At 38.7% G+C, this 22,049-nt stretch overlaps 1 protein-coding gene across 1 annotated transcript in view; it reads left to right on the top strand.

The window, feature by feature from the left end:
- Nucleotides 1-22,049, top strand: part of PCCA (propionyl-CoA carboxylase subunit alpha) — a 321,041-nt gene that overhangs the window by 192,218 nt on the left and 106,774 nt on the right. Inside the window, exon 19 of the mRNA XM_086611055.1 lies at nt 11,676-11,778. Within this exon, the coding sequence (XP_086467181.1) occupies nt 11,676-11,778 (103 nt within the window). The remainder of the gene's footprint in view (nt 1-11,675; nt 11,779-22,049) is intronic.

The raw sequence follows: 22,049 nt of genomic DNA, 5'->3' as shown, positions 1-22,049 counted from the left end.
GGAGAATGGATTGAGAGCAGCCCTGAGGAAAAGGACTTGGGAGTGCTGGTGGATGAGAAGCTCAACATGAGCTGGCAGTGTGTGCTTGCAGCGCAGAAAGCCAACCGTATCCTGGGCTGCATCAAAAGAAGTGTGGCCAGTAGGTCGAGGGAGGTGATTATGCCCCTCTACTCTGCTCTCTTGAGACCTCACCTGGAATACTGTCTTCAGCTCTGGAGTCCCCAACACAAGAAGGATATGGAGCTGCTGGAGTGAGTCCAGAGGAGGGCCATGAAGATGATCCCGAGGACTGGAGCACCTCTCCTCTGAAGACAGGCTGAGAGTTGGGGCTGTTCAGTCTGGAGAAGAGAAGGCTCCGGAGTGATCTTCTAGCAGCCTTCCAGTACCTAAAGGGGGCCTACAGGAAGGCTGGAGAGGGACTGTTTACAAGGATATGTAGTGATAGGACAAGGGGCAATGGCTTTAAACTGAAAGAGGACGGATTTAGATTAAATATAAGGAAGAACTTTTTCAGTCTGAGGGTGATGAGGCAGTGGAACAGGTTGCCCAGAGAAGTTGTGGCTGCGCCATCGTTTGAAGTGTTCAAGGCCAGGTTGGATGAGGCTTTGGGCAACGTTGTGTAGTGGAGGGTTTCCTTGCCCATGGCAGGGGGTTGGAACTAGATGATCTTTGAGGTCCCTTCCAACCCTAACCATTCTATGATTCTGTGAAATCATGTTTAATGGAAAATATGTTTTCTATAGCATATAATAATGTACCTGGATGGCATATATAAATATGGGTTATGTTGTTTATATATGATGTATGTGTGTGAAATGCTTTATAGTTAGGAAATTTATTTCTTTGTTTTGTGAATTACAAACTATTTCGATTAGTGCTAATTGTCTTGGTGAAAGACAAGGAAGGAGAAGGAACTTTTAGTTAAGTATATTGTAGAAGTATGACTACATTCTTGTACTGTTCTTATACCTTATTTAACTACCTACTGTTGATCACTGAATATTGGACTAGATGGATATTTGGCCACTCAGTATAGCCATTGTTACGTTCCCGTGCTAGATTGATCACGATTCTCCCAAAATAAGCAGAAGGAAATCGAAGACTGTAACCCTCTTTGCGTTAAACTTTATGTGCCGTTGTGTTACTGCCACTCCGTGGGTCCTTCGCACCTACGCAGCCTGGCTTTTCTACTTTGACTTTAGTCAGCAAAAAGCTTAGTGGGCAAAAATCTGTTTTATTAGTACTGAGTATGAGACATTAGCTGTTACAAAATTTTCATCCTTTACAATCAACCTTAGTTTAACTAATTTTTTCTGAAATGGTTTCATTCATATCTGATGCTTATAACTTTAGCTAAGTAGGAAACCTGCACGTATTTTTTTCTTACTGGCTTTTTTCTCTTTACTTGTGAGACCGTAATATGAACAATGGCAGGTGTCCTATTAAAAGGGTGAAAATATATGGAAGGCAATAGAGATTTATCTTCTTTTAAATACATATGACTGTTGAATAACAATTTGAGCCTGGGTTTGTGTGGCTCAGATTGATAGTGCCTAAGTAATGTAATAAATACAGGTAAGTGTCACTTAAAGGTAGTTCAGCCTATCTAAATTCTAACTCATCGTGGAGTTGTATCTTTCTCTTTACATTAGTTATAAAAGGAAAAGATGATTAATATCAGGTGGTGAAAGCTGAGTGGTGTGAACTCCGGATGTAAGCTGAAAGTGCAGTGGAAGATGTATTGAAGGTAATGTGAGTCACTGGAGCTCTGCTATGTGCTATAATTGTCTAGACATGAAGAATTAGCTCTTACTGAAGATATGTCTGTTTTATGTTATCTAATATAATTTTTAATGAGCTCTTGGGGTTTTTCTTCATCTGCTGTTTTTTCTCTTTAACTTAACAGAATTAGTGGCATTAATTTGTTCCATAGGAATCTAGTGCAGAAGAAATAGAGAACAAACCTTTAGAATCCATGAAACATGCCATGTTTTTTATGGGAGAAGAAGTAGCTGTCACATTGCCTGTTGGAAACTGACTAGAGTGCCTCTAGCCAAATGCTCTAATAACATTTTTCTGTGGTTTGGTAGATACATTATGGGTATTTGTGCTGTCACCCTAGATCCTGTGTATGCAGTAAAGAAGCATCTTTTTTAAAAACTAACCACTGTCTAGAAAAATATATTGTTGCAAATTAATCACTGTTCTTGGCCAGCTTCTGTTTCTTACGCTATGACATATAGGATGGCTAGTAAAGGAAAATCTGACCATCGTTTTCTGGGAGTGTGTGCCATCCTGAATGTGCGTTCTATGTATTTCCTGAATTAAGTCTCGTATAGAAGAGAACTCGCAACAGAACAAATAGGATCGGTACAGCTGTATTGCAAAACTGATCTCGTTGGTGTGAGATGGCGTGAGATCTCATTAAGCTCTTGGATGTACTCTTTTCGTTCTACTGCAGCCAAGTTTACAGGAGATGGTAAGCTGTGTGATGGGTGAGCTCTTAAAATACTGTGGAACTCTGCCAGGTCTGGTGCAAGCATTGTGTTTTCCAAGATGCATTAAAAAAAATGAGTAGAACTCTGTTTTAAATAATGACCTTTGGCATGTTGCATGTGTGACAGGCTTCAGAGAGACCAAGTCAGATCACTGATACTCCAAAGTGTGGCAGAAAGAAACTAATTCCATACTTCTAGCAATATAATCTGGTCAATTCTGAGGGGACTGTAATAAGTCTCAGGTGAGAGACCTGAACTATTAAACGTAGGAAAGGTAGCATTCAATACATGGTCCTTAATAATAACCTCAAAAAGGTATTTGGAGTTGATGCTCTATAAGAGGATATTTTCACTTTTAAGACTTTTTTTTTATTAGCTTAATATAATTTACAATTCTTCATTAGTTTGCACAGTGTGTTTCCTGTGAGTCTTGAAGAAGGCCAATATTCTTACTCCCAGTGCTGATGCCAGGTTTCCTCAGAGATTGCCTTACTCTGATGTCTTTCCTTTTCCTTTAACTGTAGTAGTTGTGTCACACTTCTGATCTGGTTCATGATCTAGTACGTTGAGCCGGTGCTGACAGGTTTTGCTGTATTGAGTCTTATAAACTTTATTCTTTAAAGAAATGCAGCATTTCAGTCAGATGTTACTGCCTTTAATGGTGGATGTGACAGTTTATGGGTGCAGATGTATGTCTGTGAACACGAAAGAGATGGGTTAATGTGTTTTTTGGGCATTAACCTTGTAAACTGGAGAAATGGTGATGTGTTTAAGAAAATACTGTTATATAACAGAGTAGACACAGCACTGGAATGTCAGGTCAACATTTCTTCAAAATGAAAGTTTTAAATTTGATTCTAATATATGTATTTTGTCCTCAAAATTGGCGGAATGATTTTTCAAATGTGCTACACTGTGTGGTATTCTCTTTGCTTTCAACCGAGAGGATCTGGCAGGTGCTAAACACTTCTTAACATAACTTCTTTACTGAGGCAACTAAATAAGGGATTTTGAGCCTAAATTTAAGTATCAGTTTTTTGTTTATCTTTTAAACTATGACTCACTATCTAAACTAAATACTGAGCTTATGGTTTTGAGGGAGTGCAGTAGCAGGAATTGTCATTAAGATCGAAATCTCTTTATGTGAATAAAAGATTCTTCATTATTTAATCTAGCTATCCTTTGAGTGTGTACCAGTACAAGTGGATTTCTAGTTCATGATCAGGAGCTGATACTCTCCGTGTGCATATTTGACTTCTGATTAGTTCTAGTCCAGTCCTGTGCACTGAATGCCCATTTGTGGCTGGTGTGTGCGAGTTACTGTACTCTCCAGAACTTTTACTGAAAAAATGACTGAAAAAACTGAAATTCTAAATTCTGACAAAAGCAATGATAGATCAAAGTAGCAAATGTGTTTTGAATTCAGGTTTACAGTGGTTAGTGGCAATTTAGTTTGAGATTAGTAGGCTACATGTCAGGCAGATGTCACTACTGGGATGAGTAGAGCAAGCCTAACATGAAGTTTGCCTGGATGGTTCAAAAAATAATTAAGCATGAAAACTTGTCTTATGTGTAGATGTAAAACTGAATGACTGTTACCTTATCAAACTTATCAGTAGGTGATCTTTTAATAATTTCACCTCCATTTTCATATTAGTAGTTTAGAGATTGCTTGCTGCTAATTTTTAACACCCACAGGAAACCTGTAATATTTTAAACTTTGTATTAAATGAAGTGAAAAATAGCACATTATTACTGGGCGCAGCCGTTGTTTGAATGGAGGTGCAGGAAGCAGGCTGCCCAAGAAAACAGCTACATCCTAATGCCGTCATGTCGTATGGAAGAATATAACTGCTACTGGATGATGCTCACAGAAGAGCTGTAGTCCTCCCTACTGCATCACAGTAACTTGTTCTGAAGCTCTTTGAGCATTAAAAGAAAGTGAGATATAACAATTGTAAGACTATTCCTAAATATTTGTACAGTAAGAGAATTAGTAAGTTTCCTTGTTTAAGGAAACATAGGAGAATTTGTACAGGAAAAAGAGTTTGTAATTTTCATTTTGTGGAGTGTTTTACTGTTAGTTTTTCAACTTCCCAAAGTAGACCCTTATGAAAAAAAAAGGATGTTAGAGAGAAGAAGTTTCGAAATTAAATACTTTAATGGAGGAGAAATAGCTCCACATTTTTTGATGACAAACAGATTTCAGATTTTTCTCTTTGTAACAATTGTCAGCATGCACAAGTCAATATTGTTGACTGATCTGATTAAAAACACCTGTTTGCAAGTAGTTCTTTCTTTGGTAAATAGTTTTACTGATTTAGGAAAGTTAGTTTATATGGGAAATAAAATGTCTTTTCTCTGTACTTGTGAACACATGATTTGAAGCTTCCTTGCTTATAATTTCACAAATGCTTACAATGAGACAAGGAGCAACATCTCTTATCGAGCATTAATTCTTGTGATATTTCCTTTTTCCAAGAGAAACCAAATGCTAAAGTAGGCCCTGACATGCCATAGGAGAGGGAATAAGTTTCAGATATCATGTTTTCCTTTTATTTGTAATTTTCAAGGTACGCTAGCATCTGCGAACGGACTGGACAGTCAGCTGTGAAACTGTGAAAACTGAAACTACGTTTCATCCAGTTTGTTAAATGGGAAGCGCATAGAAATTTCTCCTGGTGTAGGGCCAAATGCCAGAACTGTCCAAGAGGATGCATCATCAGGCTGCAAATCTGTACTCTCTCTGTGAATCTCTCATTCCTTCTGACCATCAGCAGGGTAGGATGGTGAGTCCCCTGATGCCTTCCTGGGCCCTGGCTCATTCTCTTTAGAGATGGGAAGTAGATTTGGACCCTCACAGGCTGAGAGAGACTGATAACCCACATCTTTCATTCTCTGGATGTATGTGCTGCAAACGTGAATGTATTATAGCAAGATGGGCAATAGCAGCAATACTACTTCCTTTGGCTGATAGATTTAGAGTTAAAAGAGCCATGAAAGATTTTTCAAGAGGCTTAGAATTGCTGATGTCTGCCTGCATGCTTGGAGCACACCTTCTCCTTAAAGCTATGGAGACATATTTGGCAGAGGGGCCTCTAGTTCCTGCCCCCTGGCAGGCTGCTGAGAAGCTAGCTGCAACGCAGTTGGGTTAGGGAGGACCCAACCCCTGTGTGCATCAAGATCTGCAGAGTGGAAGAGAGTGAGCTCGGGTTGTCTGCAGGATTACGTATCAGTTAAATGAAAACAAAAGGCATTGAGCCACACGCTTAGATCTGGGTAGTTAAATTTACCCTAGATTTATAAGATCTTACTTCAACTGTTTCTGTCTTTAACCTTGATTTGGAGTTCACTAATGGAAGCCACTGGAGGTTTTCCTTGGGCGCTGGATTGCAGGCCCTTATGTCAATGCAACTCCCCCAAAAGGCCTCTGTTAAAGGAAAAGGAAGCATCCAGATGTACACTGTTTTGAATCAAAGCACAGTTCACTCCATAGCGTCCTTTTAAAGCAGTGCTTTTCATTTTGTAGTTTACTTTCCATGTAACTTAATTTTTTCCTGTCGCCACTATTCAGATAGGGAGTACACAGCTATAAATATGCATATTTGTTATTGATCTAAATGTAATATGTAAGAAAATGTAAAACCGTTTTGACATAATAATTGAGTAATTCTTTCAGGCTTTGTCTGATCAGCTGGCGCACAGGCTAGTAGAGGTTATTATTTTGTATGACATATGCAGAACTATAATTTACTCTAATGATGGTATATTTTAATATTCTTGGTGAAAGGAGTATATGTATGCATACATAAAGCAGAAAGAAGGAAACCCCATTTTTATGTAAAAGTGTGTGTGATATGTGTAGATGGATCAATCTGAATACATGTAGAAAATGTGTGTGAAGAGATATAGAAAATACTTCAAATTGCTGAATAAAATATTCCCAGATTCCTAGGTTCCTTTCACATAACTTTTAGTTCTTAAAATAATCCTGTGAAAGTGCTGCTTTTATCTTTTCTGTGCAATGATGAACTTTTATGTTGGAAAGTGTTGAAAGTACTCAGATAGTAGAGCTTAGAATTTTGTTTTGTTTGGCAGTACCCTTCTGTTTTAGAATTCTTTTAATCTGTCCATTCCCTGCTTTTATATTCATCTGATAGTTGAAGGTTCTGTGAAGGATTTTTCTTTGTATGTGAACTTATTAAACCAATAATGCCCAAAAGTGTGAGATTTACTTCCCTTTTTCCTTTTTTTTTCTACATCGTAAGATAGGCTCTTGCTTGAGCTGTTACATTTGTATTTGCCTTTCTTGAGATTTTTGGGGGGACTGTGGAGAAAATAAGAAACAATTTATATGGTAGATCTAAAGTTTCATTAAAATTGCTTATGCCCTGTCCCAGGCATTTTAAGTGGGCCATCTGTCTAAACATCTCTCCTTTTTTTTCTGATCATTTCCTCGACTTATTCATGAGCCATGGGAGGGCTCCTTTGTAGTCTCCATGTAGCTGGTTCAGTCTACCCCCACTGAATACATCTATGTGCTTGCATAACATATCTTTTCATAGTGCTGGAAATTCTCTGAACTTGGTTCAGATGAATGGCCCACTTTCTGAAGGTCTTTTTTTCTCCCCCTGCAAAGATTTGTATGCAGAAACTGACCTTGGTGGCTACAGAATCCAGCACATTATTCTTGATCATTTTACAGGCCACCTGCTGTGAAAGTTATGATGAAGGATTTCTTAATGATTCTTTGACCATTAACATTGTTTTAAGTCAATATTTCACTTTTATTTAACTGCTGAATAGGTAATTGCACAATTGAAAAACAGCTTTATGGAGTGTCATATAATGTGGTTTTCAAACGCTTATAATGTTTCATAACGGGGAAATTTGTTATGATAGCTTAGGATTTCTCTGTTTACATAAAGTATTATGCAGCAAAAATATCAGAAGTAAAGAGAACTTGCAAGTTTTTTTCCCCCCAGTGTTAGAACTCACATTTTGAATTGGAAGTAAAAAAAAAATAAAAAAAATCTATACTCAATTTCCTGACCCTTTAGGAGCTGGTGACATTTATCATAGCTCATTACATCATCAACAGTAATCAGGAGAGGGAAGTTTATTTGCTACAAACTGCAGAAAATTGTAGTTTTATTGAGTTCCTTCTATCTGATTGGTTGATGACAATCAAAATGGATGGGCTGGGGCAGAGTTATTACTTGACTTGCTTTTGTGAATGTCTGTTTTCTTTCGTTGTTTGTTTTTGACTAGAATAGATAATAGTTTAACTAGTGTCTGTTTTCCATGAGCACAGTAAGTGTGTGTCGATCTAAAATTTTTAGCAGTTGTCTGCTTTCCTCTCTGAAAACTTGCAAAGAAAGCAGGGGCTATAATTGCTGCATTATTATAAAGTATCTCTCTCATGGCAGTCAGGGGTAAAGGGGACATAATACACTGCAACACATGAAATAAATTATGGGACCACAACAGCATCTGTAGTTGAACAGTGACAGAGATTGACAATAAGTAAATAACTAAGCAGGCAAACACTGCTGGTTTTCTTCTCACGGTTTGCATGTCTTTATAACTTCAATGCTTTAGAGTCACACCTTTATGCCTTAGAGTCAGACCATAACCGTACTCTTCATATGTGCCCCTATTGCTCATGTTAATTCCCTTTAGAAGGCAATCTGGAATAGAAGGATTCAGAACCTGCCCAATACTGTACGGAGGGACTTCTTAACACACTTCTCCACCCACCTCCTGTTGTGGCCTTTGCTCGCTCCTTCTCTTTGTGTGAATACTCCTGGCAAAGGACGACAGCGTACAGCTCTGTGGCCCTGCTTCCCATTCCCTGGCACTCATCTTGCTGCTAAACTTACATTTCTTCCTGCAGCCTGTGATCTTTATACGTAACAAAAGTAATTCTTCTGATGATAGGTCATTTGCCAAAACTGGAAGAAAGAGGGAGGGCGTGTTGAACCTTATGAAAGACATATTATGTGAATTCTGAATCTGGGATTGGAGAGGAAGCGCCTTCAGTTTTTTGTCTTTTATGATGATAAAAATGGCATTTTTTCCTTCAGTGCTTTTTTTTTTTCTGTAAGTAGAATATGTCAGATTTCAGCTCAGTATGTAGAATTTAAAAATTTATAGTTTTGAAAATAGCCAGAAGTTTGGGGAGTTTTCCATGAACTCATTGAAAATATATTCAGAAGTCCAGATGGGTTTTTTTTTGGAGGATTTAGAAGAGTTCTCAGCTAAGGAAGCAACCTTGGCCAAGAACAAAGAGATTATTTCCCATGCACTGGGACTTCTCAGATATTTAAAAAAAAAAAAACAAACAAACAAAAAAAACACACCGAAAAAACAAACAAAAAATCAAAACCACCACAAAACAACAACAAACCCCACCAAAAAGCCGCTTTCTTAGCCTGATAGAAACATCTGCATTTCTGAAGTAGTTCACAGACTTGAGCAACTTCCTTTCCATATTCAAGAAACTTGGACTTTGATCCTTACTTTTGGACTCTGTGATCCCTACTAATATGAACCTCCCCCCCAGACCTGGAATTTCATCAAAATGGAGTCTACTACAAGACAATTTATTTCAAAGGTATTTGATTTAATGAAGAAAAACTAGGATTCTAGTGAGCTAATGTAAATATCTGTCTTAACTGTAACCTACAGTTACGCTGACTACAAAGACACAGACATTTGATTAGCAAAGCTGAAAAATGTCCATGTGCAGATGGATCTAACAATTCCAGGACGGTAGTACATACAACTTGCTGTGTACTTGGTGTTAGATGCAGCTCTGGACTTTGCCCTCCTGACCACCACTGTTGCAGAGACAGGAATTATATGCCTGCGTGGCTGTTTGAAACCCAGGCAAAGCAGTGATCATAGTCATGCCTTTCAAGAGGCATGCATCCTGTTTGGAGATACACTTGACAAAGCTCAGCAAGACGGGACCGAACAAAAATAATCCCTGCTGGAGAGCAAGACTGTCTTTCCTTTGATGGCCAGCAGCCAGATTCATGAGGTCACTTCCAGTCAAATGCAATATGAAGCAGGGCTGTGCCAGCACGTTTATAAGGAATCTCATGCCACCAGTGAGGCGGATCTACTGAGCTGTGTTTGAGATGAGGTCTTACCTCTCATACAAGAAATATGGAGTTGTTATAAACTAAATCCTGTTGGTTATTGCAGTGGAGTACTATGGAGAATTCAGCCAGACTCTGCCAGAACCCTGCTACGTTCATCCTTACTGGTGCTCCGATACCAGGAAATGCAATGAAAACATCTCTCAGCTTGCTGCCTGCTACCTGTGCGGGAAATTCCTGTTCCTCCTCTTCAGGAACTCCCGTGTCTGTCACGTTTCCTATCAGCCAGTCTAAACGTTTTGGTGACATACAGGAATTTCAAGATGAGTGCTGAGAAATGTCATTGCACCCAATAAGCCATAGATATTTCCTCAGGTTCGTTGTTTTGACAGTTGTCACTATATATTAAATGCAAAAGGTAACACTTTGCATCATTAGTGTGGGAACAGGTTATTTTCGGTATCTGTTTTCATGAATTTCGTGGGTAGTGATAGCTAGAGGTGAGCTAAGGTGTTTGGTGAAATCTGGTGTAGGCCTTCCTTGGCTTGGATCCAGAAATAACTATGCATCTAGTTGTCCAGCTAATAGATTTAGTGTTTCCATTTCCCCTTTTCAGGCATGTTGCAAGGCACAATTTTTGGAAACTCCTTGCCTAATTAGATACCTGAACTTGTACTTGCTTAGATTTCAGGTGTCTCAAAACCCAGCCGCCTTTAAATAATTGTCAAAATTCTTAGTGAGTCAATGTGTTATCCTTGGCTTGGTCAGATAATTTATCCTCCTGTGGCCTCTGGAGGCCTCACAGATGCTTCTCTCTGTTGATTCCACAGGGAATCTAAACACTCCCATTTGAGGAGATGTGGTTCACTGGGCACGTAAATCCTCAGGAGGATGCATGTAGTGCAACACAAAAAGGCGTGTTTCCAAGTTTTAAGACTCTGAAAGCTGCAGTAAAATGGTATATTAAGTTCTATAATGTACAATAGATGAACATTTTAGCAGAAATCCTTAAGAAGAGAACTAACCATTCTATGATTCTAAAGGTGATGATGAACTTATCTCTGTAGATTTCTTATGGAGAATCTAAACATGTGTAAGAGTCAGGGTAGAAGAAAAGCTATACCAAAATAACATGTCTTTGTTTTAATGGAGCTTAAACTCCACATTCATACCTTCTTCTTAGGCTACATGGTGCTTGCTGATGCTAATATATGGCAACCACTCATCAGAAAAGTTGTAGTGTACCTTTGGACAGCAGTTGTTACAACAAAATAGAAGAGACTTGAGAAGTTAGGATGAGAAAACGAAAATCAAATATAAATTTAAATTAAATAGTGAAAATTACTTGTTTCACTCTAAACTTCTGAGAGTGGAGTCTCTGGTCTCATTCCTTTGCTGTTAGGTGTGCTTCTTTCAGCTAAAGTTGAAAAGATTCAGGTTTCTTGTATTACCTGGTAACTGATGCAGCCGCAGAATTCTGCAGGAATAGGTATGATCCTGCATGTGGGCTGTGATGATATATTATTTTTTCAGTTTGCTTGAAGGGCTCTGTGAATGGCATACTCTAAAATGTATATTAATTGTAAAAACACTTGTATTACTTGTTTGGCTGAATCTTTTGTGTGTAATTTGCCTGTATTTAAGGTTTACTGAGAATGAGTTGAAAGAAAGTGATTATATTGTGCCTTTAAAAAAATGCTTCAGCTATCACTGTTGCTATTCTCCTGCCAACCCACTTTCTCATCTGCTTTTCATTCTGTTTGAGCTAATGCTGTGGCAAGCACTGGCTGTATTTGAGAGCATCCTATAACTTTATCAGCATACCCAGTGTGTCAGGGCAAACCTAGAAAGAAAGTAGAGTGTATTTTCTCCTTATATGCCATTTGACAGAAAAATAACTTAGGGTGGCTCTCCTCCCCACCCCGCCCCAAGTATGCACTCCAACTGTGTCTATAGATTAATGCTATTTTATATCCTTTGTGACCATCCTATGAGGCAAGCGCTTCTGGTTAAAATGGGTGCAGCATGAAATCTCTGTTAAAAATTCTTCTTCTGTCTGTTTCTTTTTTAGAATTCCTGTTGCTAAATCAAAGAGAAGTAGCTGGGAGCTCTCTGTGCGTCTAGGAGATGGAATTTACCCAGTTGCAGTTTCAAAGGATGGCTCATCATTTTCTGTAAGTTCTGCTCGTTTTCTAAGAAATTCAATGTGTTGAGTCAATGTGTATTATCCTTGACCCCTACTGCCATTCTCTATCTGTTCAGTGGCCAAACATTGATGTTTGCTTTGTCTTTAGTAGGCATTACTGTGACTTACAAAACAGGACTCTTTGTTAATTAAATAGTGCCATTGTACAAAGATTTTTCTCTGCTCATGTCTGTGGAACATTTTTGTATCCACTTGTTTCTTAAATTAGTTTTCTAATTAACGGCTCTGTTTAATGTCTTGCTTAGAAATAAGGTTTTATGCTTCCATTTTAGATATATGAGAGCAAGAAAATAAGTGCAATATTAAAAATAATTGCATTAGCTGAAGTTAGTGATTAAAAAAACAAATCAAAGAACTAAGCAAGTTGAATGTGTAGTCATACTGGAATGAGGTTATTCATCACCTCAGTGGTAAAACTGTAATGTGGGCATAATAAAATTCTAGTATTTCAAGATATGCTTAAATCACTTCAGATCCGTGAGTATAAACTGTTGTTTTTACAAATATTCTAAGGTAATTACTTAAGCACTTAATGTCATCAACATGAAAGGCAGAAAGATGACCATAACAGTAGAAGAACAATTATGCTGTGTTCAGTAGTTCAGCTGTTCAGCAGAATAAAGCCAAGATGCAAGCTGGTTGAATTGAGGTATTGACAAGGTAGATTTGTAGAGAGAACTGCTTTTTAAGTCCGTTAATAGTAATTCCTCAAGCGAACTGAGATTTTTTTTTTTTTTTTTTAAATAGACAGATGACTTGCAAAGTATCTGTTGACTCTAGGCAAAAGTTTTCAAAAAGGTCTAAAGACATCAGTTCTGTGTGGATCATAGATGTACTGTAAAAAGGATATGGAGAAAATCAGTCGTTATAGTCATGACCTTTAAAAAGATGTACTACTTGAAGTGTGGAAGAAGGTGGTCATAGAATCAATAATAGAATGGTTAGGGTTGGAAGGGACCTCAAAGATCATCTAGTTCTAACTCCCCTGCTATGGGCAGGGACACCCTCTGCCACACCAGGTTACCCAAAGCCTCATCCAGCCTGGCCTTGAACACTTCCAGGGATGGGGCATCCACAACTTCTCTGGGCAACCTGTTCCAGTGCCTCACCACCCTTAAACTGAAAAAGTTCTTCCTTATATTTAATCTAAATCTGCCCTCTTTCAGTTTAAAGCCATTGCCCCTTGTCCTATCACTATATATCCTTGTAAACAGTCCCTCTCCAGCTTTCCTGTAGGCCCCCTTTAAGTACTGGAAAGCTGCTAGAAGATGACCCCGGAGCCTTCTCTTTTCCAGGCTGAACAGCCCCAACTCTCTCAGCCTGTCTTCAGAGGAGAGGTGCTCCAGCCCTCGGGATCATCTTCATGGCCCTCCTCTGGACTCGCTCCAGCAGCTCCACGTCCTTCTTGTGTTGGGGACTTCAGAGCTGAATGGAAGTATTCCAGGTGGGGTTGTTTTGTAGTTGTAGTGTTTCTTTTAGAAAGAATTCCAGGAGGTCTTTATTTGGTATCTAATCTATAGTGTTGCTCCCTGGCTGGGACACTCACCCTGCTTGTGTAATGGTGCTTCAGGAGTGAAGGCCATATCTATGTGCAGCTTTTTACTGCATTAAATTTATATAATGGCCCTAACAGTCATCCTGTGAACTCTGATACAACCCATTGCTCAAACAAGAAAACACCTCTGCCAGATTTCAGCCTAATTTAGAGTTGGACTGGCACTGATTCATCTGACATAGACCTTCCCAGGGGTAGTCATTGCCCCCAGTTTTTCTACCTTTTTCTTGCAGCACCGCTGTCTAACAGTGGTCAGCCTGGACCTGCCTGCTGCTGTGAAGAAGACAGAGTGGCTGGTGGTTGCTGTGGGTGTTGCATAGGCCCCTTCTGCTGCGAGCTCAGGAATGTAATTCCCATAGCTGGACGTCCCTGAACTAGCAGTTTTGCTTAGCACACCTAGTTAGTTACACAGGCATCCATCTGTGTGCATATGTGCACACGTAGTTTTTGAGAGATTTGTTTCAGTTTCATTTGGTTACCTTAGACTCTCACTTGCTTACATAATTCAATAAAGATATGTTTTTAAATCAGACTGAGGAAAGTTTACAGACAGAGGAGGCCTAAGCATCCTTCTGTGCTTTTGTCTCCATCAATGGTGAGGGTAACTGAACATTCAAGCTCTTATATGAGTCAGTCCTACGTTCCACTTGCAGCTGAGTTGTAAACTGCACTGTGATTCTCCAGGATGTACGAACTCTGAGAAAGGATGCTGAACATGTAATGCTCTTGCTGCTGGTTTATCATTTCAACCTACAGAAAATCATTCCCACCTATACCGCAGACCAAACCTTTGTCTCGGTTTAAATGGGACTGCTAAACAGTTCTGGTGTCTTGCAGCAGTGTGAGCATTACAGCTGGTCTAAGCCCAGTTTAACAAGGCATATATGGAGTCCGATTTCTAATTCCTTTGGTTTGTTGTTCAAACAGTAACAGTGCGAAGGTTCCTGCTCGCGTCCTTGTGTCCCTGCAGTACGCTGGGTACTGGAGAGACTGGAGGTACTGAGCACCCTCCAGTGTCATGGACGAAGAGATGCATAAATGATAAGGAGGAAGTAGGGGTGCCAGGTAGGACATGCTGTGTGCCCTAAAGGTTGGGCCAGAGGGATTGGCGACAAACTTTTGCATTTTGATTCTGCCCTAACCAAGCCTGTATACTTGGGGAGAGATAATTCCTCATTTATTTGTATCTGGAAAATTCCTTATCTGGCGAAATAAATCACAGTAGGTGGATTTCACTGTGACCAGAGATCACAGAAGTCTTTCTCATTTAAACCTTAAGGTATTGTGTATTAAAATTAACTCCTGAGCTTGGGTTTGTAAAAAGCAGGTAACTGTTTTTGAATACCAGGGTTGTTTAGAGTTAGTTATTTTTCATTGTTACTGAATAAATAGCAGAGGACATATTATTCTTTATTAATAATTTTCTTTCTGTTGTGATTGTGCTGCAGACAAGAGTATACATAGTAAATACAGCACAGTCAAAAAAACCTTCCGAATTATTATTCGAAGCTTTACAATGGAAAAACAATTGACTTAAAACTTCAAAGAAGAAAAGTCAAAGACTGGGAACAAGAAATCCTTGTTTCTGATCAGGAGCTATAACAAACCATCAGAAAAAAAAGAGGGAATTCAAAGCTTGCTTTATTAACTTTGCTGTCAGAAACACAAGCCTCACTTTTTGAACTTGGGCGTTTACTTTTTGCTATTGAGTTGGTGTGACACGGGCTCCTGACTTTGTGGGTTGTGTCCCCTTGTGGCTTGTGACAAAGACAGCTGAATCCGTGGTGCAGTTAGGGAGCCCAGTGGGAGGGCCACCTTCACATTCCCTTTCAGAAGTTTGCTCCCGCTGCAGACTGTGCATCGCAGCAGCAATGTTCGCGTCCTGATTTACTTTGTTTACCACTGGGACTCTTCCAACAGTGGCTCCTTTCTTTTTTCCTTAACTCTTCTACTCTTGCCAGCCGAAACCTCACCACCTCACAGTGTGCGATGCCTCGCTCCCTGTGCAGGGAGCACCAGCAGCAGGCTTCTCCACGGTTCCTGCTGTTTGCCAGCAGATCATTCGTCAGCATCTCGGTCTATGGGTCATCTGTGGTTTTCTTCCTTTATCGTGAGAATCTTCATGAATTGTGCAGTGTTAACTCTTCTTTGCTGCTCTTTATTTTTCAGGATTTTGAGTTTTGTAGCCATCTGTTTTCGACCATGTTATTTGTAACAGGGGTCCTTGGTGCAAGCTGGCTTTAGGCCACTTCAGAGACCTTGCTTCCCCAAAGTGAAGGGCTTAAAAGATAAGTGGTCAAGTGTGAGCGATACTGTTTGCCTGAAGCAGCGCAAACAAAAATTTTATTTTTCTTGTTTCCAGTAAAGGTTAAAAACTTGTGTGAATATTCCATATTTTTTTCTTTTAAAATAGAAGTATCTCTGTTTTGTTTTACTGAAGCCAATGTATATGCTAATACTTAAGTTTGTATAATATCAGTGTACTAGAATTTTCAGCATCAGACAGTTGTTTCTGGTGATACCCTATCAACATAAGAAGCAATTTTGCAATTAAAAGATTCTAATGACCTGACTTGAGAATTAAAATTCAGCAACTTTGAGATCTACTTGCTTCTGTACCAAGAACATGCCAACTAAATTCAAGTAAATGTCATTTGCTCTTTTTTCTTTGTCCTGTATATTAATTGCTAGAGAAGTATTTAAGCTAACTGCTTGTCATATGTATCCATTTAGTTCTTTGGAGGACAGATGGTCAGATTCTGGGCTTTGATTAGTAGTATTCTTATGCTTAAAATTTTTCCTCTCATCAACGGAGTTAAAGATCTTACAATCAAGATTACTGCTAAAATAGGATTTGAAGGAAGAATACCCTCCTTTACATCAGACTAATGTAAACCAGCAGCAAACAGCCCAGAAGCGTCCCTGCACCAAACTGGGATCTTTTATTTAGTTCAATTTCAGACAGGAATCTTTTTAGTCTTGCCCTTTTTTTAATTGCCAGTCTGGCTATGAAATGTGTTTATTTTATGATTTCATCAATATGAAGACTTGATCCAGTTTTGCTGATGAAGGGTGAAGTATGTTCTTTCTTTACAAAGCTTGAGTATTCTGCAGAGTGCCAAAGGGCAGGAGAGACAAAAGCAAATGGGAACCTACATATATTGAGCAAACCTGGTAGCTGTGTGATTTCCCTGCACTGTACTAAATTGACCCTTCAAAGCCAGATGTCAACCACCAAGGATGCTCTGGATTTTTGTGATGATGGTGGCTGTGTTGCCTATTTGCAGACTTCAGCTCCTGGCTGCTCGCAGTCAGTGTGGAGTCCCTTTGCTAATGGTGTGCTGGATGGGAGCTGCCCTCCCCGGCTGCATTATCAGCAGCTCCCAAGCCACTGGCCTGTGTAGGACTTTGGAGTCACAGGCAGCCATGAACTGACCTGCAATGTGAATGGATTTCGTGTAGGTAATAGACTTAAAATGCATCATAAAAACAATAGCAAAGAATGTAAGTGGTCTAAGGAAGGGAGAATGCAAATACATTGGACCAAGTATCCAATAATAAAATTCAGTTTAATTGATCCACCACCGTATAATTTTCATTCAACAAATAATGAAAGATAAGTAATTGCACGACTGCTACATGACATGTAGTGCAATCTTTTCACTGCTATAACCCACTTTTCTTACTTCCTTCAGTATTCTTCAGTTTTGTTTTTCCGTTATGAATGTCACTCAAATTAGGCAACTAAGCGATGGTTTGTATTAATATCTTTGTGGTGGAGGAGGTGGTAGAAAAGGGATGGGTCATCTTGATTTTTGGCTACACCTCTGGTTTCACAAAAGCAATGGATGAATCCAAAGGCTCATATGATGAATACCAACAGTAAGTAATTACACTTTAGGAGATAGTCATATTTCTTTTTGTTTGAAGCTTATTGCTTTATGTGTAGGTTGAGGACTTAATTTTAGTTCAACAAGGAATTTGTAGCTGTATTTATGCAACAAACTGCATTTTTTAAAACCTTTTTTGCATAATCTGTTTTCTGATTCTTTGTTATAGTATAGGAATCCTCTGTCTTAAGAATTCTTTATTGCATGATTTCTCTGCAAGGAATTGTTCTTCTCCTTTTTCATGTTTTGAAACAGTCCTTTCTGTTAGGATTCTTCGTCTCTGTAGTAAATGCATACCTTCCTAGACCACTTAGCCTCATCTTCTCATCTGTTCAGTTGACAAAGAATTTCCAGATGTTTTCAGTTATAAAGTAGCTTCTTATCATTGAAGTTGTGGTGAATGAAAGTTGTTTATTTTTTTAAAAAAAGCGTAAGGTGAAATAGTTCAGAAGTTACTTTGAGCAAATGGAAACTTGATATGTTTCCAGAGGGACCTGTATAGGTCAAACATTGAGTAAGAGGACTAGAGAAAGCTTAATTACTTTTTTCAGATTGCTACTGGAATGGGCTACCATTTTCCTAAAATATTGGATAACTTCTTAAACTCAAATTTAAGAACAAGTAAATATAGTGCAGAGATGAAACCTCTATGTAAAATTTGTGAAGCTTGTTCAGCCCGATGGGAAGTTGATTAATGAACGTTCTTGATTTTAGGAAAAAGTGTTTTTTTCCCCATATTTTATTCACAAGAAGTAAAGAATTTTAGTTGTCTGTGTAGGTGGTAAATTGGCTTGTGTACCCCTTAGTATTTTCAAGAGAGAACCTATTGCATAGTATATAAATGAGATGATAAAATACAGATCTGAGACGTTGCTGTTGTCATTATTTGAATGCATCCTGTATCATAAGCATCGAGTAGATAAGCCATTATCTGCATTCTTTAATTTAGTTAGTGAATTCATGTATATTGAGTTATAATTGAGCTTTGACTTCAAATTAAAATGAATAAATATTTAATTAGGAGAACTTCGCTGTACGTCTTACGACTGAGGGATAAGTTGATTTTAAAATTACTTTGGGAAATACTTTTTGTTTTGCAAAATCTCTACAGGGGAGGAAAAAATGCTTAAGAAGGAATATCACCCAAAAATCAAACTAGATACAGCTGAAGTATGCAAAGCATCAAATGTAAAAAGGAATAATACAATGTAAAATCAGAGCAATGATACAGAAAGTTGCTGTAAACAAACTTAGTCCACATTTAATTCCTTAAACACAAACATTAATGGAGTGGAATCATAATTCAGTGCATATTAAGTTCTGTCTTTCCAGTAGTCCAAGTAGAATAACAACATTGCCCAGCTCTATCAGTAAAATTAATGATCTTGTTAATTCTGGTATTTTATTGATTATCGTATTACTAGTATTTTACATTTCTGGTGTGCTTCAGGCACATAATAATGTGTAACTAATTTGTCATATAAAAGAAATATGAGGGCTGTATTAATAAGGATGTAAAGCAAATACCTGTAGAAATTAAAACAAAGAGAGATAGCCAGTAGAGGTATATCCCCAGCAGAAGTAAATGAAGATTTTCTGGTTAGTCTAGTTCTGAATATATATTGGAGCATTATATATGTTACATTGTTATATGCATGGAATAAAATACACTAATATTCCAATGTCCTATGTTAGTTTGAATGAAGGGAAAGCGCATGTGTAAAGGCACAAGTGGAGAGGAAAGATCAATTAGACAATCCTTACAGCTGTAAGCAGAAAACTCTTCCTGCCTTTTTCCAAGTTTATATTTTACTTGTGCAGTAGCACACGAATTGTCCATTGCAGCAGTTGTGCAAACAAAACTCTTCAGTACCAAGTTCTATAGGTTGTATGCCTCTGGAATCTATTGTTCTATAGGTTGTGTACCTACTTTTACTCTTTTAATTCAGGTTCAAATCCAGAGCGTTTTCTGTTTGTAAGACTTATGTGTTTTGTTTAATGGCATTTTAATACGATACGCATAAGCTAGCCCTGTGGCGAGAGCAGGACCCACATTTCTGCCCTTGCAAAGTGCTGCTGTTATCACTGGGCTATAGCAGTGCTCCTACTCGTTGACTGACTCTGGCTTTACGGATCCTGTATTCCTTTCTGTACAGTGGCAGAGTTGCTGGAAGGGTATAGAGGCTGCCCCATCCTATCCTGATGGGTTGGGGACAGTATCTCCTGGGAGGCAAGAACTGTGCGCTTGAACCCTTCAATCTGAGGAGAGCACTGATCCTCGTATTTTGACTGTGTGGACAAGTGCTTTAATTGCTATGTTTCTGTGGCTGCTGACGTTGTGTTTTTTAAATGAAAGCGGCCTTGGCCTCAGTATCTTGTTGTGAACTCAGTGCGCGTTTCCACTTTGCTGCATTGAGTCTCTTGGAGAATTTAGATGCTGCGACATGTTAGATGAAATAGAGGTAAAAATGCTTAGATAAGTATTGAGTATACTCATATAATATTTGTATGAACTTGTATTAAGTGGGCTTGTATACTAAGCAAAAAGAGAAGCAGAATGTATCTGGATTGCATTTTTTTTTTTTTAAATACCACTCCAGCTTAACTGTGTGCGTAAGGGACTGGTACAATGGATGCGTGTTCGCTTTGTAAAGAGGGATTGTTGGTGCGGGTTTGTGTATTGAATTAGTTTGTTCACACAGTACTCCATAAGCATATAGAGAAAATATCTGCAAGGCTGAGAACTGAAAATGACATGAAAAGTAATGAATTAATTGTGTAGTTTTAAATATGCTCTCCCCTCTATGTCAGGGCAGTGTAATAACTTGATTACAGTAGGTTTTGGAAGTTTGTAGTTCTGCTACAAAACTCACAGTAACATATGGTCTGGAACTGGTATGTAGCCGACAAGAAATGTTTAAAAAGAAGATGCAACAGAAAGTGTGAAATGCTAAAATGTAAAATATTTTAAAAGCAAGGGTGGGCAGGTTGGATATTTATTTTCCTTGTGTTAGAATCAGATTTCTCTTTGTTGTTTTGAAGCGTAGTTCTTAGAAGGCGGAGAAGGAGCTAGGTTTTCACAATGATTAATTCTAAATTGCCTAATGAAGAGCTTTACCCACACAGGTGGCTTCATAGCATGAATTCTTGTGGTGTGAAAACAGACACTATGTTCTGCCATGGGTCATGATCCAGTGATTCCAGGAATTCCAGTGTACAATAAGCTGAAATATAAATTAAATACCTGTAACGATACAGAGCAATAACATAGCATTTCCTTTCTTCAGAAAATCTTGTTTCTGGAATAACAGCATTTAGTGTGTCCTACCACCCTTCCACATCTTCTGTGGTCTTTTGATGTAAGACTGAAAACTCCTTGGGGCATGAGTGTTGTCTTTGATTAATTGTGTGCCATGTGCACTTCAGATCCTGCACCACAACATTCATGTCATTATTTTCTAGTTTCTAAAAAAAAGTTCTTACACGGATGTCACTTGGATGCGTTTCTATACCATTGATTTTTGCATCCAACAAAACTGGAAAGAAAAAGTCCTGCCAACTCCTCCTTTCCCTCAAAGCCCCCTCCAGCTTCCCAGCCCCCTTCCCCAAATTTTGTGAAATGAACAGATTAAAAAACGTTGTGAGCTCCTCCTGCTGGTTCAGCAGTAGCAATAGTTACATTTAAAAGCATGCTAATATAATGTTAAGAGCCTAGCTTATTACCACAAAAGCCACGGTTAACTCTGCAGCTCCTGCATGGTGTTTCATCTTTAATTCTGTTCTGTGAGCAAATCCCAGCACATTTAATATTCAGTATGACACTCTACTTTGGGATCTCTTGATGCTTTGGCATAGGGGGAAACTATAAGGTTGTTGCTGCTTTGAGTTGCTTTCTTAGCTCTAAATTTTTTTGCTTCTTTTTTTCCCCCTTTAATTTAATTTTTAAGTAAGACAGACTATTAACATTACTTTAATGTAGCTTTTATGGCTTATGAAAAATAATGCTGCTGTAGTGGATAGATGTGCGTCAGCTGTGACTAAATGTTTTGATGTAGTCTTCTCAAAAGATAGACTAGAAGAGCTTTCCTTTGAAATATGTGAAGCAGTTTTAGACACAGCTTCTCAGATGGATCTAATTAGTCTTTCATACAGACTGGATGTCCGTTTGTTGCAGCTGAATTCTCGTTTCATTCACCCATAACTAGAAACACCTCGCTTCAAACGTGTTTCTTCAAAGAAAGAAGGGTTTAGAGTTCCATGTTTTACTGCTTTTTGATGTTGGTTTCCCTTTAACTGAGAAGACCTTATGTTTATACAACTGTTATTATTAACAAAACATAGCTTTTGTTCATGAGGGTTCATTTGGTATCAGTGTTGGCTATTGGTAGAAGTCAGAGATCTGTGGAATAGATCTTGCTGTATGAGGCTAGTGGGACAGCTGTGTCTGGCTATTAAGCTCCTTGTAAGGAAGATTTGAATGCAAGCAGGATGTTCTAATAAAATCAGGGAACCTGGGTTTGTGGGAGGAGGAAAATGAAGATTAGAGGTACAAACGATCAGGCTTTGTCAATGGATAGCATTCCTAGTTATTATTTACATACGGTAGTCACCAAAGAGGCTTTGTACTCCCTGTTGTGCCCCATTTAGGATGCGTTTACATGACACAGTTTAGCACAGTACAAAGGAACCTACGCTGACTAACCTGGTTTGGGGAGTGCTGTATCAGTCCAGCTGTACTGCTCCTTGTTGAACCAACTTGTTTAGAGCTGGCAGGACATCTCCATGTGACACTGC

This window comes from Tauraco erythrolophus, chromosome 1, assembly GCF_009769465.1.
Source record: "Tauraco erythrolophus isolate bTauEry1 chromosome 1, bTauEry1.pri, whole genome shotgun sequence".
NCBI lineage: Eukaryota > Metazoa > Chordata > Aves > Musophagiformes > Musophagidae > Tauraco > Tauraco erythrolophus.
The sequence above is the reverse complement of the archived record's forward strand: the minus strand, read 5'-3'. Positions and strand labels throughout refer to the sequence as shown.